The sequence below is a fragment of the Thalassophryne amazonica genome, chromosome 2 (genome assembly GCF_902500255.1).
Source record: "Thalassophryne amazonica chromosome 2, fThaAma1.1, whole genome shotgun sequence".
NCBI classification, from domain to species: Eukaryota; Metazoa; Chordata; class Actinopteri; order Batrachoidiformes; family Batrachoididae; genus Thalassophryne; species Thalassophryne amazonica.
In genome coordinates, this window is record NC_047104.1 from 100,467,993 (window position 1) to 100,494,542 (window position 26,550).

The following is a 26,550-nucleotide window of genomic DNA, read 5'->3' on the forward strand; positions in this document are numbered from 1 at the left end:
GGGGGGGGGGGGGTGGGGTGACAAATTACAAGGCAGTGTACCTGACTTGCACTCCTGCCATATGCATACAGTACTATTGGTACCGAGTGTTGTTACAAAGGTTGTATATTTTAATGTGGGACAAAACCAATCCTGCTCACTATTTCAACTGACAGGTCACAAGAAGATGTACTCCTACCTGATGCTAGAGCAGCTGAAGGGGGAGGCCCTGCCTCTCCGCCACTCTTTTGACTCATGGCTGACGTTGTTTGCTGAGTGGAGAATGGCAAGAGTTCATAAACAGATTCTGTGCAGACAAAAGGGAATCAGAGGTTACAAGCTGAATATCATAACGTACAAACAGAAACCTACAGCTTTGTTTAGCATTTCTTTGATAAAATGAGATTCAGGAATCAGAGATGTCAGCATTTCATTTAACCCGATCTTAATACTCCATTACAATTTCATCATCTTTATTTGCATATTACCACTGAACAACAGAATGTTTCAGAACAGAACCAGACTTACTGGACAATGAATCAGAATAGTGACAAAATTATTCACAAGTTCAAAAATCCCACAGTTACATGAATTAAAAACAGACCATGGAAATTCCAGCTTTGGTTCAGACGCTAAACCTTTAAGACTTTTAAAAGGTTGAAAAGCCTTTTACCACCAATTGGAATGTAATGAAAATGGAAATGTGTGTAGTGTAGACTTTAAGCTTTAATTCAAGGGCTCTTACAAAAATCTTGTGGAACACAGAAGGATTTCATACAACAAATGAAATGTGGGGTAGTCTTCCACCTGCCTTCTGGCAAACTACAGCTCAAATGACATGTCTTCTCTTCAAGAAAATCCTTCTTTGTTCCCCTCCACCTTGATGCTGTGTAACTGCTGGTGCAAAAGGCAAGATGGACTCTGCACAGTTTCTCCAATCACAGCCAAAGAAGCCTACAAGTGCTTCAGAGTCATCATGGGTGTCTTGGAGGCTTCCCTCACTACTCCACTTCTTGTTCTGCCACTCTTTGGACAATTGCCTATTCCAGACAGATTTACCTTACAGTAGCATACTGATTGTACATTTATCATCCCCCTGAGTTGTCTAAACCCAACTAGCTGTAAAAGTGGTGATTTGTATCAACAATAAGTTTAATTTATTGATTTACTAATGGGCTCTGAAAATGGACTGTAAGTAAAATGTACAGAACCATAAAAATGAGCCTAGCAATACTTTTTGGTGCTGGAAATATACTGGTAGATACTAAATTACAATAATACTGTGTTCAGTAAAACCGGGGGTCTTTTGAGGCTTTTGGTGTAACCCAATCTTACTCCAATTCAAGATCATCTTAGATGCACTCATTTGGGATGCTCTGTTCAAACTTACTGAAAATTTTATATTTTAAATTTTTTAAAGCTATGCTCCAAGAGAAAAGCAGATTTGGTTTGACAAAATTATTTGAAAAAAGTGACATTAAAAGGACTATTATATAGTATTTTGATAGAGAAAAAACTCAGCATATCCTGTAATTAAGAATAGTTACATTACTTTACTGGGTTACTTTTCCCCATTTTATTGTACAGGTTATCTTGCTTTTGCAGATGTAGTGGGAATCATGTTTCTCCCTGTGGCTGCCAGGATACATTGTTAGCTAATGTGAAGGCAGGTGCCACTCCAATAGGAGGTATACACACCTACAGGATATTATTACACAGGCTAAACAAAGTTAGTTTTCAAATTAATGTGGTGTACTGAAGTTCACCATATATTAATCCAGGTGTGGGAAATTATTTTTTGCAAAGGGCCAAATGAGAAACAGAAAATATTGTGCAAGGTTGGGCCAAAAGGCTAAACTCAAATCTGCACAATAATAATTTTATTCCTATATAAAAAAGCAATAAATAGCATTGTTTTGATGAACTGTTCAATGTTCTGATTAGAAATGTTTAACTATCACAGCATTCAAGGCTTCCACTCGGTGTCCTATACGACCTTGTGTCCTGAAGCTCTAAGACAAAAATGAAAAGCTTTTAGTATTGTTTCTGGTCTGATTCTGTGCTGAATTGCAGATTAGTTAAATTTATGTAAAATGTTTGCGTTTCATTGACACACTATGTTACAAATGTGCAATAAACTTATTTGAATGAAAAAAAAAATGTACAGAAAGACAATTTAAAATGTGGGAGATTCCAGACTTTTTTTTAAAAACACATTTCGCCTGCATAATTTTCAAATTGAAAAGCTTGAATTCTCAAGTCACAATATCACCAGGCTGGGGGCATTCACTTTCTCACCTTGTCCTTGTGATTCAGATTTTGACACCCCTCTATATTGTCAAAAAATAAAATAAAAATAGAAAAACAAAAAGTCCAGCTTTCCTCCCCTAGGCAGCAGGTGCATTTCTGGAAAACGTCTTACTACTCTGCATTTTACTCTGCATTTGTTGGCATTTCTCAGCATGTGATGTACATTTTAGGAAAAGCAGAAACATCCCAATGGCTGGCAGACAGTGAAACGAATACTGCTTCATCCGATAATGAAGCTTCTGAGCTTTCATTCGAAAGTGAATGTACAGATTTACAGAGGCTGTACAGAGAGACAGGAGGCAACACACTTCACGCCGTAACTCTTAATTTTTGCAGTCTGTTTGTGTCGCTGGACACTATTTTAGCCCCATGACGCTGTTTTTTTTTTTTTTTTTGATGGAGCGGACTTTGGAAATGACAAGTGGATGACTGTTCAGTTTTTTTTTCTTGTTCTCAGTGGAGCTGGTAGGGTTTATTTTTATTTTACTTTTGAGTGCCTGTCTTGATATAAGACTGTTCTGTAACAGAGCAGCATGCACCGCACTCGCTCAATGTGCACACGCTTTAAGTTTTTTCACAGTGGAAAGCAGTTCCTTTTACCATGACTGCAGCAAAATTAACAGTTATCACCTTAAAAAAGGAGCCATCATAACACGATATCACACTTATGTAAACTTTATAATTAATCTGTGGTTCTGTTTTTAACGTTAGCAGCATTCAAGTGCGCGCTGAGGCGTTTTCCTCTAAGAAGCGCTGAGGGAAACACTTGGAAATGTTTTGATTTCAGTGCGACATGTCCTTTAAAACATAGAAGAAAGGAAATAATGCATGCCGCTATCCAGCCCCAAAATCTCAAAGTGTGTCTTGGTACCTGAATAATTTCGAATTCCGTTCTGCTGTTTTCTTAATAAAGGCCTCCCTTTTCACTGTCACAGAGGCTGCAGCATCGTTCTAATGGGCCTTTCACATTGAACGCGTCGGAAGCGTCAAATATCGATCTAAAAAGCATTATTTTCAATGAGACGCGTTGCTATTTAGATGCGTCAGAAGCGTCGTGTCAAAAGCCGAGCTAAACCAGCGCTTCTGGCGGGCGTGCACATTGCCACTTGTCGGCAGGCTGACGCGGTCAAAGTTCAACCCAATCCAACTTTCGACGCTCTGAGCTGTGACGTACCTTCGCGCTGTCCAATAGGAACGACGCGTCAGGCCAAGACACGAAAGACTAGTGGGAGAAACCACTGATCTCTACAAAACAGATCGGTGCAGAAACCACTGATCTCTACAAAACAGAAACATGTCACAAGACTGCTGTTTTCTGAAGAAAATCCTTGGAAATGTTTTTTGTTGTTGTTGTTTGTTACCTCAAAATTTCTGATTACTGTTAAAAAAAAAGAGTTTAGAACACTTGTAATTAAAATAGCTAAATAAATCAATAAATGGTTCTTTAGAAACCTTTCATCTGTAAATTAAAACCACCTGTTATTTCAGATTAGATCATTTCTTTTTTAACATAAGGAACCCTGGACATTTATTTTTAGACAAATAAAATAACATGGAAATTTACACATTTTTTAAGACTGGTAGATTATTTAGATCTCATTTCAACCAGAAAAACAGACACTGTAAATAAATCAAATGTTTATTACAAATGCAACAGGAAATAATTTAACAATGACTACAGTGTGATTGTAAAGTAGGATTTCTGTGACATAAACCTCATGATGAATTTTTTTTTATAGTCATTTCAACTTGTAATTTCGTCAAAATATGTAACTGCCTTTAATGTTGTTATCAGGACAGAGTCATTTCTAAAATATGAATTTGAGCACAAGTGGAGAGCTTCTACCTGTGCAAATGTCTTTTGACTTTGATTCGTGGACATTTTTAATGATCCGTTCATTTATTGTTAAAATATAAAATGAAACAGCTTTTTAAAAAAATACTAAAATAATTGCTGTTGAAAGAGCCTTTTATTTAGAAGCAGGTGATGTTATGCTGAATACTCAGGACCAGATGAAGGTCTGTTCTGCAGCTTTGAACTCTGGTGGGTTGCTAAGAGCAGAGATGTTTTCTTTCGACTGGACTTCGTGGTGTTCAACTCATTAATGGAAGTTTGGTTGTCTGCACAGCAAATGTTCCTGATTGGGACAAATAAAAATATTTCTTTAAATATAAACACTAAACAGTTTATATATTAAAAAAAGGAAAAAAAAAAAAAAAAGCGATGAAAGAAAAAAAAAAAAGCGATGAAAGAAAAAAACAAAGAAAAGTTATTTAAAGTTGAGCTTTTGTGGTCTCCGAAAAAAGCTGTAGCTTTATTTGGTAAAAATAAAAAAAGACTGAACCATTTACAAATTAAAGCGTTCACTCAGATCAAATGTGCTAAAAGGCTAAGCTAACGTTAGCCGATCATTAAACCTTCACAGTAGTTCAGTAAACGTCACATTTTATTTTTATTATTATTATTCTCACCTCAATAAAGCTGCAGAACTAAACTCCGTTGAGCAAACTGGGACTTCGCATATATCCAAAAAGTGGGAGATTTCGGACTGAGTGGGTTTGCTCCATCACCCCAGCTGCCTGCCTCGGTCTGCCCAGGAATGATGCCTGAAGGCCGGCTTCTCCGTACGGGTCGGTCCACAGTCACGGTTCGATCGATATCCCACCAAGTCGTCAGTCCTCCCTCGGTCTGCATCACTCTGAAAAGTAGCTGAAAAAAAGGATCTCCCAGCAGGGTGATGGGAGAATCGTTCTACAGCTGTTTTTTTTAAAGCTTTTTGTGGTTCAGGCGACGCAAATTCAAGAGCCGATCACGAACTTTTTTTCAGGTTGTGGAAACAGCCAGAGTGTGACGTAGCAATCTCCGCCCTCTTGGCTGCTTCCCGAAGCGAAGCGTCTGATGTCACGGAGGCATTTGGAAACGCATCCGAACGGATTGGAAAGCGTTGACAGATTGCCTGATCGTGTTCAATGTGAAAGGCCCATTAGCCTCTGATCTGATCGATCCCAAAGCAGACAGGTTGACTGAGTCGGCTGTGCACCATACGCTTGGAGCCGGTGTGTCTCTCCCAGATGGTGACACCGATCGCTGTGCCCTGCATGGACTGTGGTCCCACCAAGATGAAACAAAATAAAAATGCAGAGATCACCCTTGATCATCTGGCTTTGTGTAACACTTGCATTTTGTCATGGTTTATGTCATCTGGATGTATAACTCGGATGAAATAAGAGCTGAAGTTGTTTATGTGAAATTTCCAGCAAAAGCAGTGTGCGCCGTTGTTAGATCCCACCAAGTACCCGATAAAACATCACGAGATGACACCACACTATAGCTGCACTAGATGGCAGGATAACAATGTGGTGTGTTGTTCCACTGTTTGGAGAGAACACTGATTTTTTCTTTAATTTAAGGTATTTGTGGTCCGGTCCGAGTCAGCCAAAGGGCCGCATACAGCCTGTGGGCTGTACAATGCCCAGGTGTGTATTAATCTGTCTCTCCTCATGACAGTTCATGCACTCTTCAGTTGGAGACATCCAGGATGATGCCATTTATAATCTTGTGCACCATCACACAAAGCAGGGTACTGTAACACTCCTGCGTAGTGTAAGCAAAAGTAAGAACTAAAAAAAACAGACAGACAAATAACATAAATAAATGGTGATTTTATTACATCCTTGGTGGACATAGTAAGCTCTCACACTAGATCTGTGTAAATAAAGTTAACATCTCTTCCTATGTAAAGACTGCTCATTTAATGACAGTATTAAAGGTACATTCACGGCACTTGATGCATGTTAGGGAGGACCAATGCAATGAAAATACTAGGTGTTCAAACAAAAGGTGCAGCATATCAAACAAACAAGGAACATAAAGCTTTTCCCAGTCTTTTCTGTGCCTTCCTCTGGGCCACTCACATGTGGCCAGGGAAGAAAGCCCTGGGTTAGCAGCATGGCAACACTAACTACCAGCCTGATTTATCATCCCAATTTTATGTATGAACTCAGAGCAGCCACTATAGCTGCCTGACTTTCTTCTCTACCAACTGCCAGCTTAATTACTGCAGCTGAGTCCCATGGCTCTGAGTTCATATCGGATCGTTAACCCTCCCATTGTTACCACTAGCTGTGTACAATATACATACCTGGGACACACTGAAACCATCCCATGCCTCTTCATTCCCAAAGCCCTGTAGTCTGTTGCTGCTTGGTTTAGGAGAGCAGAGAGTGCTGATTCCCAGAAATGGAATTTAAAATTGGACGCAGCAAACTTAGAGCTCATACAGAGAACTCCAGTGTGGTTTTGCTGGTTATTTGCTAAGTTATCCAAACAAAATGATAGACACACTGTGCATGGATATGCGTGCAACTCCACCGTCTAGCACTTCAACATTTAAATAAACAAACATATCCCCTTGCCTTGCATCTATACTCTGCAGCCTTCTGAGGGCTTAGTGCCCGAAAGCACGTGCAGCGACATGTGCTCCGAGTGAGCAGCCCTTCCAGTAAACAGATTGCCAACCACACAGACAGAAAATATGCAGTTGTTGCTCAGAGGAGTGGTCTTGAATCACTGGCTGGACTGTTCAAAGTATTTCAACAGCCTCCACACTCATAAAGGAGTGAAAACTCTTATCTTGGTAATAAATAGGCAGAGTTTAATTCTTGATTTATACATGACCAAACAAACAAAGGCAATCTTTCTAACACAGATTTAAAAAAAAAAATCCCAACTGCACTCGGTGGGAAATTAAACTGATTTGCATTGCAGGTGATGTTTTGACTTTAATTTAAGACCACAGTCATTCTTTTTTTTTGGGGGGGGGGGGGGGGGGACCAGAGAGGACATCCCTTCATTTTTTTTTCCCATTCCTTTTTGTGGCTTCATTTTCAAATTCAATTAATCTGTTGATTATTTTCTCAATTAGTCAATTAGTTGTTTGATCCTTAAAGTGTCTGAAAATGGTGAAAAATGGCGATTGTGCTTCCCAAAGCCTAAGACAACTTAATCAAATGTCTTATTTTGTCCACAACCCAAAGATATTCAGTTTGACAGATGGGTAGCAAAGGAACCAAAAAATATACACATGAGAAGCTGGAACCAAAGAATTTGGACATAAAAAAGTACTTAAAAATATTACTCGATTATGAAAACAGTTGCTGACTAATCCATGCAGCTGTAGTTCCTCTACATTCATCTTAATCACAAATTAAAGCATACCCAAAAATACGAACACAGACATTATGTTCAGCAAATTAAATCTGAGCTCTACTGATGTCCAAAATTTGATGAAAATCGTCAGTCCTCTGTGTCAAATTGAACTTCTGTGTACAATGTAAAGATGGATGTAAATAAGAGATTATGCATAAATGTCATGCAATAATTGTTGCATTTAAGATATTTCTGCATCCAAGAGTTAAAAAAAAAAAAAAAAAAAAAGATTCTTGCTCTTTCTGTCCTTGTCATACCACGTGACACACTTACACGGAAAGCAGTGTAGACTATAGCCGACAAAAGAATGCACTCACCATGTGAATGGAAGGACTTACACTCTCATTCATTTCCCTCACATTCCTGCTGCTTGCTCTTACTAGCCCTGGCACCTGAGGCGTGCCACTGCTTTTTGGCTGAGTGAATGATTTAACTCCCTTTCTGTCCTCCTCCTCCACTCCAGCCCTTTTCCCTCTAATCACCTTGTTTACAATGTGCGTAGACCCCTTTCTGTACTTCAACTTGCTCAACAGGTTTGTGGTACTGTCATAAGGAATCCTGTCAAGCAGAAATATAACACCTATTTACGTTGTCATTTCAAGACCTGAAGCATGAAGTACACATAAAAAAGCTGACAAATATTAATGAACAAAAGGCAAGTGAGCAGATGAGATTCAGATCACTTTGTCCGTACATCTGACGATATCGAGCAACAGAAGGAAAAGGGGCAGTCACCTGCAGCAAACCATGTGCAACAACCCTGAAATGTTTACAGCCAAGCCCACAGGAAGGCTGCCAAAGAATCCATAGCAACGCAGATCAAAGGAAAACAGTGTTTCTGTCTCTTGTGGGATGAAGTGGAGGAACTAAGAAAGTAGCAAAACATAACCATATTAATGACATATTACTGCACACTACAAAGGTGAGGCAGAAGTTACAATTTTCTTATTAAATCACAGCACATGTTTTATTTGAAGGGAAGGGTGTGGAAGGGTTTGGAGCTTTCCCTGACTGAAGTGCCATTACAGTCAGTACTAGGCCGTGCACATTGTGCTAAAACAACTATACAGCTAGGAAATTTTTGCTTGTGTTCATCTTTTAAAATATGGCTGCAAGTTGTAAAGATGTTTCATCTCCAAAGACAAGTTAAAATCCTGGGATGGCCACTGTGTGACCCACACTTTGCACCAGCAGTTCATGATTTTAGATTTAAACAATGGTCCCAATTAGGTTTACGAGTCCTTAGCAGTATCATTTCTAAAGGCCAGATGGACAGTTTCCAGAATCTTTCACTCAGATTTGGTCTTGGTAAACATGACTTTTTCAGATATCTCCAATTACACCATTATTTTGTTAAGGAAATACAATGTGTCTCATCTGGAAATCCCTCCAACCTAGTTCAGGTCTTTGTGGATATCTACAAAGGGTGTAATAACAAAAAAAAAAAATTGTAGGAAGAATTTATAAGATTCTGAATTCAACTAATAACGAAATGTATCTTCATGTGAAAAAACAATGGGATAAAGATTTGAAAGTTGAAATACCAGAAGAACTCTGGTTGGAGGGATGGAAGTCTCAAAATTGTACAACAAACTCGCCTATCTGGAGAGACTTCTGCTGGAAAAGTTTAGTTCGTTTTTTCATTACTCCTATTAGGAAATCAAAAGTCATGGGAATTCAGTTCTCTTGCTGGAGGGAATGTGGATCTATCGAAGCAGATCAAGTTCATATATTTTGGTCATGCCCTGCCATCGTTCGTTTTTGGAAGGAGGTAATAAGTATGATTCACTCAGTACTGGGTATTCATTTGGACCTGTCATTTTGCTCTTTGTTCCTCTGTGTCTCTCCAAAAGGATTAGGTCAAATGGACTTGTACCTACTAAGGATTATTCTTGTTGCGGCAAAGAAAGCCATCACTAAGTGTTGGCTCAAAAAAGACATTCCTTCAGTGTCTCTCCTAATACAAATTGTGACACACATAAGAACAATGGAACTTATAACATTCCACCTTCACCTACAACAACACAAAGAAAAGTACTGGAAAAGATGGGACTGTTTTGTACAATCCACGGACACTGACAATGTTGACGAACTGTAAAAAATATCTTCTTTTTGTTTGTACTCATGTGCCTGCCCACGTTTGTTGTTTATGTATGCCATAAAACTTCTTTAAAAAATAAAAAGTAAAAAAAAAAAAAAAAAAATGCCATAGACATGCTAACGCGTTAGCATCGGGATCCGGATCTGGATCACCACTAAAATTTAATCACTTGTTCCTCTTGTCATTTCCAACCACTCCACAAAATTTCATCAAAATCCGTTCAAAACTTTTTGAGTTATCCTTCTGACAGACAGACAAACAAACAAACAAATGCGACCGAAAGCATAACCTCCTTGGCGGAGGTAATAAAAAATTATTTTATTTTATTGTTAAAAAAAACTTGCTTAAAACATTGCCGAAATATGAAATCAGTACCATTAATTAATGGTACTTGTACATGTTGTATGTGCATCTTTATGTTTTAACATGTAAATAAAGATAACTAATGACATTATTTGTAGTCTCATTTAGTACAGTAAAATAAATAAAAATGAAAAAGGTCAATTTAAATGAACTTTTATTGAAAATAACAAATCATGTCTTTTTAGTCTTTTTTAGTCTTTTTAGTCTTCTGCCCACAAACTGTAGTCAGTGTTAGGTTAGACAATATGTCACTAAACTGTCAATTTACTGATCACCGGCCACTAGCCCTAAACTTCACTAACAGACCCAGAATTTAGATAAAGTTGAAGCTGAGACCTGTTCCATTATTAATAAAATTAATTTAAAAGGATAGGAAGCATAGTTCCATACTATGCCAGTATGCGAGCGGGAGAATAAATGTGTCTTAAGTGTGGACTTGAATGTCTCTACAGAATCTGACTGTTTTATCTCCATAGGGTGGTCATTCCACAAAAAAGGTGCATGATAAGAGAAATCTCTGTCTTCTTGCTTTATATGCCGTCTAAAATTGTGAATGATGCAAAGAAAAAAAAAAACAACAACACACAACTTGGGATTTTGATCTGCTGCCAACAAAATTATTTTTGTGTTTTGACCATCAACTCTCAATTATCTTTCTTTTGGCTTCTCTTATTGCTTGGGGTTGCCACAGTGGGTCCAATATGAGTCCACAATGGTGAATATTATTAGTTTGTCTCTTATAGCTCTGGCACTGTTCTCACATGTTTTATAACTGTGGTGATTAAACCTCCTCTTATGAAAGTTATCCTTGATCTTGGCTTGCTGGCTGCACACAGAACAGTCTTAAATTTAAGTTTGGTTTGGTAAATTCTCAAAAAGCAGCTTCACAATAAATTGTGGCTTATTTGGTCAATAGTCTAATTGGACCATTACAATCAGCATTGAGGACTTTATCACTCTGCAGAAACTGCACTCACTAAAGTGGTGAGTGATGATCTGCTTGTAATAGATATAGATTCCTCCACAGTGTGTAACAGTTCATGTTTATGAACATCTTCTGGGATGGGTACTGTTTTCATCATTCTATTGTGCGTTATATTGTGTTCTCTGTGTTTACCTTTTCTCATATTGAATTCTCCTCTGTGATGCTTTGATTGTAATACATGTGGACCTTGTTCATTTTCTCCATCTTTATTTCCCATCTCATGGGCACTCAGACTTCCAGTTTCAAGTGCACTGTGTCACACTGTGGGTAAACTGTGTGTGGCTGTGTGCCAGTGCGCAAAGAAAATTTTGAAATGTTCAAAATTTCTGGAACCCATACATTTCGTGCCACTTGCGTGAACTAGTCATTAACATTGCACAACCTATTCACAAACACTGCATGACAACATGTGCTACTGCGCGCAGGGCCTCGCACAGTTTGCGATGAGTTTACTCACTGGCACGCAATCTTGTGTGCCAGTGCAGGGATCAAATTCGTGCAAGTGTGAAGGTGGCTATAAACTACTGTCTTTGTGTGTTTGGGTTGTTTCAATTCCAGTGGTTACAAATAAAAATTGCTACTGAAACTACATAATACTGTTGTTCCCTGCTCAGGGGTCCTTGGTCAAACAGTTACATAGTGCTGCTGGATCATAGTGCAACTTTGATGCTATTGCTCATAACATATTGTTAGATAACTTTGAAAACTATTTTGGACCAATCACAATGTGTCTTGTATACTAATTCTACTTCCAAATCCTCTTCAGTGAAATACAGGGGAACCTCAGGGTTCTGTTTTAGATTATTATTTTTGCATAATACTACACCTCTTGGACAGGCATTGCAAGCTATACAATTATTTTTCACTGTTATGCAGATGAAACTTATTACACTGATATAATCACAAAAAAATCTCTCCCATATTAGGATTTTTGGGGACTCTGTAACTTCAGCAGGGGAGGGGCCACTGGCTCTGTGAGACATAAGCACCAGTATGATCAGTTAAGTAACAGTGATAAAGGTAAATAGCAGAATGTAGCCAAGATTCTACTACTCCATCTACAGTTGATGCAGAGGCATTGGTTGATGCTCAAGCTTCATCTGGAACAGATTATTACCATGTCTTATTTTCTGATTTTCCACACATTAGTATTAGAGGGCATATCTCACTCCAATCAATGCTATCTTTAAAAAAAAAAAAAAAACATAATAAATCATTCCTTCCACATTAGGCACGTGAAGATTAACTGATACGAATCGGTATCTAGATAAAAACATGCGCGATGTGAATATCGATTCATTCAGTGTGCACCGATTCAATTGACAGGTGAAATCGTGATGCATCATGATGCATCGCTCGCTGCGTGCCTGCATCAATTTTTTTTCAAGGCACATGAAATGCACCATCACTGCTTCGCGTTGTGTTTTGAACATGGACGGAAGCCAGAAAGCACATTTCTACCACAACAAAATGGAGGTCTGCCAGAACAGCTGCAAGCAGTTGGAAGAAGTTTTTGACGCACCTAAAAGACGCACCTGAGATATTTAGGCTTTTTATAAAAAACATGGGAAACTTGACAAGACACAGGTCATTTGTAAAGAATGCCGTGGCTACTGCTGCTTGCTCTAACTCGGATTCCTCAGACTGTAAACTGAGCTCCAACAAAACTGGTAAGAAATGTATCTCAAATTAATAAGGAGTAAAACAAATCCTCTGCCTCTAGTAGAATCAGAAGAAGACTACCATAGTACCACACTGAATTGCAGCTTCTTATTTTCGATTTGAATTTTTGGTATAATTTCTTTGCATCATATTGAATCACATCGTATCGCATTGTGAGAAACTGAATCACCACCAAATACATATCAAATCATATCGAATCGGGCACAGAGGTGAATCGTATGGCATCGTATCATCAGAACTGCCATATGTATCGTATCGCTGGTAGTGTTAGTGATGAGATTCATGTCTATTCCATGTCTAACTTGTGCTGGCACTGATAAAAGTAACCTTAGCCAGAGTGCATCAGAAAAATGCAGATTAATAGCCATTTTATCCATAATCATTGCGCAACCTTGAGGGCCAACTTTTAGTTAGCTGAAGGTCACTCCACTGCGTCTACAGCGTTAGTTTCATGCTCGGACTAACGACAGTACATCAATCCGGGTTGCTTTTTGCATTCAGAAGCCCCTCCCATACCTCCCCAATATCAAATACATCTAAATAAGATGGAAAAGTGCAGAGTAATAAAGAAAAAAAAAAAGACCATTTTACTTCCTTTTAATGTGAAGTTTAAATATGAATAAAACAATTAGTGTAATCACAAACCCATCCATTCTGTTTCCTCACTCAGCATCTCAAGAGGTGCAATCAGGGTATCTATTGATTCCGCAAAGATTACAACACAGTCTATAAAGTCAAGTTCAGTGAACCTTTCCTCACCAACAGAGGCACCAAAGCCTATGATTCCCACACATCCAGCATCCAGTCCCTGCAAGCATTGAGCAGTGTTGGGTCCAGAACGCATCCCTGACAAATGCCTGTAGTCACTGAGATTTTATTTTGCCAGTGTAAAATAAATAAGGCCCTGCGGAAGAATGGCGTCCTATCAAGGGTGTACCCCATCTCTCACCCAATGGTCGCTGCGATAGGCTCCAGCTCCCCTGTGACCCTTAACTGGAATAAGTGGGTATAGAAAATTAATGAATGAAATAAATCTTTAAAAAAAACATCAATCAACAGAAACTGTTTTGAAATGGTTACTTCAGCCAAGAATAAATAAATAATATTCTAATAACACATCAAGAGCTTTTTGAAAAAAACTCACATTTGGGCCTGACATATTTCTTCTCCAAGTGAAAGTCAGCCAGACTTCAGATTAGACTAAAGGCAGTCATCCGTGTCACACTATGTACAGGGTTTGTGGCATGGAGCTCTTTCAGTCCAGCTAATCCTGAAGAAACCACGGAAACCTTCAGGCATCGGTTTACTGGATGTGCTGACTTTACAAAGCAGCCCACTGTGCTTCCCATCTGTGCTAAAAAAGAACCCAGCAGGAACGTATTTTTAAAAATGAAGCTGTGCATTAATTGGTGTTATTTGGTTAATGCGCTTGGATTCAGTTTGGAAGGTTCTGGGTTCAAATCCCACCCCTGCCACATTTCTCCATGTAATGTGGAGTTGCGTCAGGAAGGGCATCCGGCGTAAAACCTGTGCCAACATGCAGATCCACCTTGGATTTGCTGTGGCGACCCCGAGTGCAAACAAGGGAGCAGCCGAAGGGACTTACTATTTAATATTCTCAGACTTTTGTACTGCAACAAAAAGTTAGTGTCATCAGCTCTTTGACTTTACAACTCAGGCAGGTGAATTCAAAGTGCAGGAAGACACACTGAGCCCAGTTTGAAAATTCTTAGAATTCAAACTAATGGAATCTACTTACTTGCTGCACAGATCCTCCATTAAAAGAAGAAGAGCAAAAAAGAAAAAAAAGATAGTATATGAACTGCAGAAGTGTTCAACAAGACATTTAGCATATGAACATTGGTTTTGCTGTCCTGCTCACAGGAAAACTGTGGTGAGGCAACAGGAAAAGACTGCAGCAATACAACATCAACACACTCACCCTCACTGTGACATCACCAGCAGGCGAATTAATATTTACTCGGCATATGGAAGGAAATCACAGAAAAAGATTTATTTCTAACCTGCTACTTTGGAATATAGCCCTGTGACAGACTGGTGTCCTGTCCAGGGTGTAAAGTGCCTCACGTCTTATGACTGCTGGGATAGGCTCCAGCCCCCCGCGACCTGATCTTGGATAAGCGGTTAGCCTGATGAGGTCTACTTTGTGTATGTGTACTTTGGAATATAAGATGAAGAATGCTAATGTAGTTTGCAATCATTAAAGTAATAATTTTTCATTGTTTGTTGAGTTAATGCCCAGCAATTAGAACCAAAAAGTAGAAGGACGTGGTCACTGTGAGTGTTCACATGCTGGTTTGGCAGTCTTCATTTCTTAAACTGTGAAAGACTTATGACACTTGAAACGCGCGCCATGACTGAAAATGTCACCACAACAGTAAGTTGTGTGGACATGCATACCAACTGAAAAGTTCTCTGCTTTACTTTTGCTCTTCTGCTTTTACTTCTTCCGACTATTTTACTTCTTCTAAAAGTGTTTTTTCTTATTGTTTATGCACCAATAACACCAGATCAAATTCTTTGTATGTGTGAGCTTACTTTGCAGTAAATTTGATTCTGATTATAGAAATATATCTAAAGCTGGGCAATTACTTCAAAAAGACACTGATTTGGGAGTCCCTCTAATGGAGTGTCTCAACGTGTGGGATTCTATAGTACACATGGTCTTTCAAGACTATTCTGTGCACAAACACTGCATCTCAGTGGCCGAACTGTCAGCTGCACTACATTATAAAGACGTCCTGAAACTCAGCCAGGAACACTTTTTGTATCTGTTGTGGCTTTCATTTATCAAAGTAGCTCAACAATTTAGTTTTTTCATATTCCCATAAATTCTCAAAATTTCACAAGAGGAAAACAAACAGAAGAGGGTTTTTGTGGGTGTGTGTGTTCTTCACATCCACTTTGTCACTATCGTATACTTTTAATGAGTCATAAAGCAACACATATTTGCATCACTGATAGACATCTTTGTTGCTCTACATCAAACAGCAAAAAGCAGTTGGCAATCTCAGACCGTCCTTTGTTTTTGTGACAGACAGACAGACAACTTTATTAATCCCTGAAGGGAAATTTCAGTTGTCATAGCAGCCAGGTACCTAAAAATAAATAAATAAATCAAACAATAAGAAAAACTGAGGCAGAAACACACAGAAAGTACAGTGGATCCAATATCACAGTTGAAGAGTGTTTGTTAATTAAGAAGCAACAGAGGTATTGTTACATGGAGTGCAACAGATAAATAGTATAAACTTTTTAGTCCAGTTCAGTGACTACAGGTCTAGCAGAGGCAGATATATTAATTTAATTTAATTAATTTCATTTATAGCACCAAATCACAAGTTGCCTCAAGGTGCTTCACACAAGTAAGGTCTAACCTTACCAACCCCCAGAGCAAGCACACAGGTGACAGTGGTAAGGAAAAACTCCCTTTGATGATTTGAGGAAGAAACCTCAAGCAGACCAGACTCAAAGGGGTGACCGTTTGCTTGGGCCATGCAACCAACACAATTGACAAAAACGAATGTACAGGAAATTTTGGACGTCCATGCCGGTGCACAGGACGGGAGGCTTGCAGAAAAACACACTACCCCTCTGGATGGACCCGCGCCTCAAACAGAGAGAAAAAAACAGAACAGGCACCAGAAAAACAAATACAGTATAATTTGTCAGCATTAAGCAACAAGAAAAACAGAAGAAATACTAAGGTGATCGCTGACCACTAGCCCTAAGCTTCACTAAAAGACCCAGAATTTAGATGAAGTTGAGGTCGCGGCCCGCTCTCTTTACTAATAAATGAATTTAAAAGGGTAAAAGGCATAGTAACATACTATGCCAGGATGCTAGCCATACAAAAGGGAAAATAAGTGCATCTTAAGTTTGGAATTGAAAGTCTCTACAGAATCTGACTGTTTTATTGATGCAGGGAGATCATTCCACAAAGCAGGTGCATGATGAAGAGAAAGCTCTGTGACCCAGGGACTTTTTATTCACTCTAGGGACACAAAGTAGTCCTGCACCCTGAGAATGCAGAGCCTGGGCTGGTACATAGGGTTTAAGTAGGTCAGCTAAGTAGGGAGGTGCTAGTCCATGAATAATTTTATAGGTTAGTAACAGAATCTTAAAATCTGATCTCACAGGGACAAGAAACCAGTGAAGAGATGCCAAAATAAGTGTAATGTGGTCAAACCTTCTGCTTCCTGTCAAAAAGGAGAAGGAGTTATCACAGTGTTTCCAAGTGTCAAGAACTGGAGTGAGAAGTATCATCAAGAAATTCAAAGAGAGCCACACAGTACAGAAGAAGCCTGAGGAAGCGAAAAAGTCTGGAACTTTCTGTAAAGAAAACTAGTGAGAGATGTGTCTTAAAACCACAGAACAAATGCCAAGACACTAGTGAATGACTTAGCCAAGATTAGTCGAGTAACTTGAATAATTCGATTACAAAAAATGTTCGAGGCAAATTCTGTGCCTCGAAGCTTCGTTTAACGTTATAGTACATATGCCAGACCTGCGTGTGGTGCTGTAACATCCCCAGAAAAAAAACAAAAAAACAGAAGAAGACTAGAGCATGCACTCAAGCTGTGTAAGCACTAATCTGTTTAGCACAAAGCCTACAGCTTTCCAACGCGACACACATAAAGCCTTTCAGGAGAAAGACAGTCCTTGCTGATCATCTGAAACAGAATTACTGCGCATTTAAAGCGAAGCAGTGTGTTTGTCTGTTTTTAAAAAACACAGTTTCGGCCGCTGGCTGATCTCTGCTCTACATGGGTAGTGACTATTCGCTCTGCGGCCGGCTGCTGAGGAACTCTCAGCACTCCCCTCACACCGGGCGAGTCAAAGCTCCGTACATCCCTGGCCACACTGACAAACAGTCTCTGAAAGAAGTCCACTCTTTCTTCTGTGTTTTGCTCAGACTCGCACTGAGTGTTTCACTTTTTAATTTTCGCTTTTTTGGGCAACACACAATCTTTCATAAATACGGTCACGGAAACAGAAAGCCCCATCCCATCGCCATTTCGGCAAAATATCAAGACTCTGGCTGAGCTCCCGACACCGGGAAAGATCCAAAACTTGTAAAGATGTGAAGAAATAAATAATTACCCAGGAAAACAGAAAGAGATACACTAAATTTGACAATCTGTGTGATGGTGCAGCGACACTGTGCCATTTTTTTAAGGAAGAGCCCTGGACTGTTTATTGTTGTTTAAAAACGCAAAAATACTTTTTATCCGATTGCTCAATTAATCGCCAGAATAATTGATAGAATACTTGATTACTAAAATAATCAATAGCTGCAGCCCTAGTTGCAGACCAAGAAAAACTTCACTTCTGCAGAAGAGACACCTTCAAGCCAGACTGAAGTATGATAAGGACAAACTGGAGAAAGATTATACATACTGGGAGTGTGTCCTTTGGTCAGATGACATGAAACCAGAGTTTCTTTGGCCATAGAAATGTTATGGCTTATGTTTGGAGAAAGAAAGTTGAGGTTTTTAACCCAAAGAACACCATGCCCACAATGAAACACGGTGGTGTGTGTATTATGCTGTGGGGATGCTTCAGTGCATCTGGAACTGGGAATCTCCTCAAGGTGGCAAGAAGCATGAAGAAAAAAGGATATGTGAAGATTCTGAGAGAAAACCTCAAGCAGTCAGCAGCAAACCTGGGTCTGGGTTGTTGCTTTGTCTTCCACCAAGACAATGACCCAAAACATACTTCGCTCCTGGTGGAAAAACTACCTCCAGAAGACCAAAGTGAACATTATTGATTGGCCTGCACAAAGTCCTGACTTTAATCCCATTGAAAACCTGTGGGGCAAACTGAAGACCAATGTCCATGCCAGAAGACCATCAAATCTAGAGGAGGTTGAGAGATTGGCTGAAGAAGAATGGTCTGGGATTCCTTAGGAGACATGTGAGAGACTTGTTGAAAACTACATGACTGCAGGCTGTTATCCAGCAAAAAGATTACACAATTGACAATTAGCATTAGCTAATAATTAGCATCAGGGGAGCTAATAATTTTGACCGTCTTAGTTTTGGGTTTTTGTGAAATAATTTTGGTTCTGTGTACAAAGTAAAATAATGTGAGCCTCGAAAATAAAACTAGGATGTGATTTCTAATAAAGCGGGCTGGGGCTTGCTCAGACAGAGGGATATGAACGGTCATGATTGCTGATGACGCATTTAACTTGGCAAACACTGATGCCCTGACCCAAACCTGAATATATATGCACAGGAGTGGCAAAAGAGAAAATGGATCAAACACTGACACATTGCAACATCATACTTACTTTAATAAGCAGCCAATTTGCTCTGTGTAAGCCTAATGCTGTCAGATCTCACGAGCTAAGCAGTGTGGGGCCTGGTTAATACTTGGATAGGAGACCTCTTCAGAATACCAGGACCTGTGTGTTTCTCCAGGTAAAACTGGAATTGCATCAGGAAGAGCATCCAGCGTCAAATGTGTCCCAACCACCAATGCTGGCTGTATCTGCTGTGATAACCCCGAACAAACTGGAGCAGTCGAAAGGACAACAAAAACTTACTTACTTTAATGACTGATGACACTACAGCGCAATAGCAGAATGATAATTAGAGTGTCAAAAAGTAAGTGCATATAAAACAGATGGCAATCAGGGCAAAAGAAAACCTAATCAAACACGCACACACACAAAACTATGAAGTAAAAGCCCAGCTGATTTGACTTGTCTTATATCAATCAATCAATCAATCAATCAACTTTTTTCTTGTATAGCGCCAAATCACAACAAACAGTTGCCCCAAGGCGCTCCACATTGCAAGGCAAGGCCATACAATAATTATGAAACACAGTCTACGTCTAAAGCAACATAACCAAGGGATGGTCCAGGGTCACCCGATCCAGCCCTAACTATAAGCCTTAGCGAAAAGGAAAGTTTTAAGCCTAATCTTAAAGTAGAGAGGGTATCTGTCTCCCTGATCTGAATTGGGAGCTGGTTCCACAGGAGAGGAGCCTGAAAGCTGAAGGCTCTGCCTCCCATTCTACTCTTACAAACCCTAGGAACTACAAGTAAGCCCGCAGTCTGAGAGCGAAGCGCTCTAATGGGGTAATATGGTACTACGAGGTCCCTAAGATAAGATGGGACCTGATTATTCAAAACCTTATAAGTAAGAAGAAGAATTTTAAATTCTATTCTAGCATTAACAGGAAGCCAATGAAGGGAGGCCAACACGGGTGAGATATGCTCTCTCCTGCTAGTCCCCGTCAGTACTCTAGCTGCAGCATTCTGAACCAACTGAAGGCTTTTTAGGGAACTTTTAGGACAACCTGATAATAATGAATTACAATAGTCCAGCCTAGAGGAAACAAATGCATGAATTAGTTTTTCAGCATCACTCTGAGACAAGACCTTTCTGATTTTAGAGATATTGCGTAAATGCAAAAAGGCAGTCCTACATATTTGTTTAATATGCGCTTTGAATGACATATCCTGATCAAAAATAACTCCAAGATTTCTCACAGTATTACTAGAGATCAGGGAAATGCCATCCAGAGTAACAATCTGGTTAGACACCATGCTTCTAAGATTTGTGGGGCCAAGTACAATAACTTCAGTTTTATCTGAGTTTAAAAGCAGGAAATTAGAGGTCATCCATGTCTTTATGTCTGTAAGACAATCCTGCAGTTTAGCTAATTGGTGCGTATCCTCTGGCTTCATGGATAGATAAAGCTGGGTATCATCTGCGTAACAATTAAAATTTAAGCAATACCGTCTAATAATACTGCCCAAGGGAAGCATGTATAAAGTGAATAAAATTGGTCCTAGCACAGAACCTTGTGGAACTCCATAATTAACTTTAGTCTGTGAAGAAGATTCCCCATTTACATGAACAAACTGTAATCTATTAAACAAATATGATTCAAACCACCGCAGCGCAATGCCTTTAATACCTATGACATGCTCTAATCTCTGTAATAAAATTTTATGGTCAACAGTATCAAAAGCAGCACTGAGGTCCAACAGAACAAGCACAGAGATAAGTCCACTGTCCGAAGCCATAAGAAGATCATTTGTAACCTTCACTAATGCTGTTTCTGTACTATGATGAATTCTAAAACCTGACTGAAACTCTTCAAATAGACCATTCCTCTGCAGGTGATCAGTTAGCTGTTTTACAACTACCCTCTCAAGAATCTTTGAGAGAAAAGGAAGGTTGGAGATTGGCCTATAATTAGCTAAGATAGCTGGGTCAAGTGATGGCTTTTTAAGTAATGGTTTAATTACTGCCACCTTAAAGGCCTGTGGTACATAACCAACTAACAATATAGATTGATCATATTTAAGATTGAAGCATTAAATAATGGTAGGACTTCCTTGAGCAGCCTGGCAGGAATGGGGTCTAATAAGCATGTTGATGGTTTGGATGAAGTAACTAATGAAAATAACTCAGACAGAACAATCGGAGAGAAAGAGTCTAACCAAATACCGGCATCACTGAAAGCAGCCAAAGATAACGATACATCTTTGGGATGGTTATGAGTAATTTTTTCTCTAATAGTCAAAATTTTGTTAGCAAAGAAAGTCATGAAGTCATTACTAGTTAAAGTTAATGGAATACTCAGCTCAATAGAGCTCTGACTCTTTGTCAGCCTGGCTACAGTGCTGAAAAGAAACCTGGGGTTGTTCATATTTTCTTCAATTAGTGATGAGTAGAAAGATGTCCTAGCTTCACGAAGGGCTTTCTTATAGAGCAACAAACTCTTTTTCCAGGCTAAGTGAAGATCTTCTAAATTAGTGAGACGCCATTTCCTCTCCAACTTACGGGTTATCTGCTTTAAGCTACGAGTTTGTGAGTTATACCACGGAGTCAGACACTTCTGATTTAAAGCTCTCTTTTTCAGAGGAGCTACAGCATCCAAAGTTGTCTTCAATGAGGATGTAAAACTATTGACAAGATACTCTAACTCCCTTACAGAGTTTAGGTAGCTACTCTGCTCTGTGTTGGTATATGACATTAGAGAACATAAAGAAGGAATCATATCCTTAAACCTAGTTACAGCGCTTTCTGAAAGACTTCTAGTGTAATGAAACTTATTCCCCACTGCAGGGTAGTCCATCAGGGTAAATGTAAATGTTATTAAAAAATGATCAGACAAAAGGGAGTTTTCAGGGAATACTGTTAAGTCTTCTATTTCCATACCATAAGTCAGAACAAGATCTAAAATATGATTAAAGTGGTGGGTGGACTCATTTACTTTTTGAGCAAAGCCGATAGAGTCTAATAATAGATTAAATGCAGTGTTGAGGCTGTCATTCTCAGCATCTGTGTGGATGTTAAAATCGCCCACTATAATTATCTTATCTGAGCTAAGCACTAAGTCAGAAAAAAGGTCTGAAAATTCACAGAGAAACTCACAGTAACGACCAGGTGGACGATAGATAATAACAAATAAAACTGGTTTTTGGGACTTCCAATTTGGATGGACAAGACTAAGAGACAAGCTTTCAAATGAATTAAAGCTCTGTCTAGGTTTTTGATTAATTAATAAGCTGGAATGGAAGATTGCTGCTAATCCTCCGCCCCGGCCCGTGCTACGAGCATTCTGACAGTTAGTGTGACTCGGGGGTGTTGACTCATTTAAACTAACATATTCATCCTGCTGTAACCAAGTTTCTGTTAGGCAGAATAAATCAATATGTTGATCAATTATTATATCATTTACCAACAGGGACTTAGAAGAAAGAGACCTAATGTTTAATAGACCACATTTAACTGTTTTAGTCTGTGGTGCAATTGAAGGTGCTATATTATTTTTTCTTTTTGAATTTTTATGCTTAAATAGATTTTTGCTAGTTATTGGTGGTCTGGGAGCAGGCACCGTCTCTACGGGGATGGGGTAATAGGGGGATGGCAGGGGGAGAGAAGCTGCAGAGAGGTGTATAAGACCACAGCTCTGCCTCCTGGTCCCAACGCTAGACAGTCACAGTTTGGAGGATCCCAAAAAATTGGCCAGATTTCTAGAAATGAGAGCTGCTCCCTCTAAAGTGGGATGGATGCCGTCTCTCCTAACAAGACCAGGTTTTCCCCAGAAGCTTTGCCAATTATCAATGAAGCCCACCTCATTTTTTGGACACCACTCAGACAGCCAGCAATTCAAGGAGAACATGCGGCTAAACATGTCACTCCCGGTCTGATTGGGGAGGGGCCCAGAGAAAACAACAGAGTCCGACATTGTTTTTGCAAAGTTACACACCGATTCAATGTTAATTTTAGTGACCTCCGATTGGCGTAACCGAGTGTCATTACTGCCGACGTGAATTACAATCTTACCAAATTTACGCTTAGCCTTAGCCAGCAATTTCAAATGTCCTTCGATGTCGCCTGCTCTGGCCCCCGGAAGACAATTGACAATGGTTGCTGGTGTCGCTAACTTCACATTTCTCAAAACAGAGCCGCCAATAACCAGAGTTTGATCCTCGGCGAGTGTATCGTCGAGTGGGGAAAAACGGTTAGAGATGTGAACGGGTTGACGGTGTACACGGGGCTTCTGTTTAGGGCTACGCTTCCTCCTCACAGTCACCCAGTCAGCCTGCCTTCCCGACTGCACTGGGTCTGCCAGGGGGGAACTAACGGCGGCTAAGCTACCTTGGTCCGCACCGACTACAGGGGCCTGGCTAGCTGTAGAATTTTCCACGGTGCGGAGCCGAGCCTCCAATTCGCCCAGCCTGGCCTCCAAAGCTACGAATAAGCTGCACTTATTACATGTACCGTTACTGCTAAAAGAGGCCGAGGAATAACTAAACATTTCACATCCAGAGCAGAAAAGTACGGGAGAGACAGGAGAAGCCGCCATGCTAAAACGGCTAAGAGCTAGTAGCTACGCTAAGCTAGCGGATTCCCAAACAGGGAATCCGACACTAGACAGGCTGTGGAGCAGCACAGGTAACGCACGACAACAGTGCTAAAATAAAATAAAAATCCACTAGACAGGCTGTGGAGCAACACAGGTAACGCACAACAACAGTGCTAAAAAATAAAATAAAATAAAAATAAAAATCCACTGGACAGGCTGTGGAGCAGCACAGGCAACGCACGACAACAGTGCTAAAACAAAATAAAAATCCACTAGACAGGCTGTGGAGCAGCACAGGTAACGCACGACAACAGTGCTAAAATAAAATAAAAATCCACTAGACAGGCTGTGGAGCAGCACAGGTAACGCACAACAACAGTGCTAAAAAATAAAATAAAATAAAAATAAAAATCCACTGGACAGGCTGTGGAGCAGCACAGGTAACGCACAACAACAGTGCTAAAACAAAATAAAATAAAATAAAAATAAAAATCCACTGGACAGGCTGTGGAGCAGCACAGGCAACGCACAACAACAGTGCTAAAACAAAATAAAAATCCACTAGACAGGCTGTGGAGCAGCACAGGTAACGCACGACAACAGTGCTAAAACAAAATAGAAATCCACTAGACAGGCTGTGGAGCAGCACAGGTAACGCACAACAACAGTGCTAAAACAAAATAAAAATCCACTAGACAGGCTGTGAAGCAGCACAGGTAACGCACAACAACAGTGCTAAAACAAAATAAAAATCCACTAGACAGGCTGTGGAGCAGCACAGGTAACGCACGACAACAGTGCTAAAACAAAATAAAAATCCACTAGACAGGCTGTGGAGCAGCACAGGTAACGCACAACAACAGTGCTAAAACAAAATAAAAATCCACTGGACAGGCTGTGGAGCAGCACAGGTAACGCACAACAACAGTGCTAAAAAATAAAATAAAATAAAAATAAAAATCCACTGGACAGGCTGTGGAGCAGCACAGGCAACGCACGACAACAGTACTAAAACAAAATAAAAATCCACTAGACAGGCTGTGGAGCAGCACAGGTAACGCACGACAACAGCGCTAAATAAAAATCCACTGGACAGGCTGTGGAGCAGCACAGGTAACGCACGACAACAGCGCCCAAAAAAATAAAATAAAAATCAAAATCCACTGGACAGGCTGTGGAGCAGCACAGGTAACACACGACAACAGTGGTAAAAAATAAATAAAAATCCACTAGACAGGCTGTGGAGCAGCACAGGTAACACACGACAACAGTGCCAAAAAAAATAAAATAAAAATCAAAATCCACTGGACAGGCTGTGGAGCAGCACAGGCAACGCACAACAACAGTGCTAAAAAATAAAATAAAATAAAAATAAAAATCCACTGGACAGGCTGTGGAGCAGCACAGGCAACGCACGACAACAGTGCTAAAACAAAATAAAAATCCACTAGACAGGCTGTGGAGCAGCACAGGTAACGCACAACAACAGTGCTAAAAAATAAAATAAAATAAAAATAAAAATCCACTGGACAGGCTGTGGAGCAGCACAGGTAACGCACAACAACAGTGCTAAAAAATAAAATAAAATAAAAATAAAAATCCACTGGACAGGCTGTGGAGCAGCACAGGCAACGCACGACAACAGTGCTAAAACAAAATAAAAATCCACTAGACAGGCTGTGGAGCAGCACAGGTAACGCACGACAACAGTGCTAAAACAAAATAGAAATCCACTAGACAGGCTGTGGAGCAGCACAGGTAACGCACAACAACAGTGCTAAAACAAAATAAAAATCCACTAGACAGGCTGTGGAGCAGCACAGGTAACGCACAACAACAGTGCTAAAACAAAATAAAAATCCACTAGACAGGCTGTGGAGCAGCACAGGTAACGCACGACAACAGTGCTAAAACAAAATAAAAATCCACTGGACAGGCTGTGGAGCAGCACAGGTAACGCACGACAACAGCGCTAAATAAAAATCCACTGGACAGGCTGTGGAGCAGCACAGGTAACACACGGCAACAGTGGTAAAAAATAAAATAAAAATCCACTAGACAGGCTGTGGAGCAGCACAGGTAACACACGACAACAGTGCCAAAAAACAAAACAAAAATCCACTGAACAGGCTGTGGAGCAGCACAGGTAACACACGACAACAGTGGTAAAAAATAAAATAAAAATCCACTGGACAGGCTGTGGAACAGCACAGGTAACGCACGACAACAGTGCTAAAACAAAATAAAAATCCACTAGACAGGCTGTGGAGCAGCACAGGTAACGCACAACAACAGTGCTAAAAAATAAAATAAAATAAAAATAAAAATCCACTGGACAGGCTGTGGAGCAGCACAGGTAACGCACAACAACAGTGCTAAAAAATAAAATAAAATAAAAATAAAAATCCACTGGACAGGCTGTGGAGCAGCACAGGCAACGCACGACAACAGTGCTAAAACAAAATAAAAATCCACTAGACAGGCTGTGGAGCAGCACAGGTAACGCACGACAACAGTGCTAAAACAAAATAGAAATCCACTAGACAGGCTGTGGAGCAGCACAGGTAACGCACGACAACAGTGCTAAAACAAAATAGAAATCCACTAGACAGGCTGTGGAGCAGCACAGGTAACGCACAACAACAGTGCTAAAACAAAATAAAAATCCACTAGACAGGCTGTGGAGCAGCACAGGTAACGCACGACAACAGTGCTAAAACAAAATAGAAATCCACTAGACAGGCTGTGGAGCAGCACAGGTAACGCACAACAACAGTGCTAAAACAAAATAAAAATCCACTAGACAGGCTGTGGAGCAGCACAGGTAACGCACAACAACAGTGCTAAAAAATAAAACAAAATAAAAATCCACTGGACAGGCTGTGGAGCAGCACAGGTAACGCACGACAACAGTGCTAAAACAAAATAAAAATCCACTAGACAGGCTGTGGAGCAGCACAGGTAACGCACAACAACAGTGCTAAAAAATAAAATAAAATAAAAATAAAAATCCACTGGACAGGCTGTGGAGCAGCACAGGTAACGCACAACAACAGTGCT

General features: G+C 40.0%; 1 protein-coding gene across 3 annotated transcripts in view; it reads right to left on the reverse strand.

The window, feature by feature from the left end:
- nfat5b (nuclear factor of activated T cells 5b) overlaps positions 1-26,550 on the reverse strand; it is a 130,498-nt gene that overhangs the window by 52,540 nt on the left and 51,408 nt on the right. For 2 of the 3 annotated variants that reach the window (XM_034190522.1, XM_034190514.1), the window contains exon 2: positions 179-286. In XM_034190522.1, coding sequence (XP_034046413.1) covers positions 179-286 — 108 coding nt within the window. Of the gene's footprint in view, positions 1-178; positions 287-26,550 lie in introns of those variants that run through there. The other variant, XM_034190529.1, reaches the window with a different exon arrangement.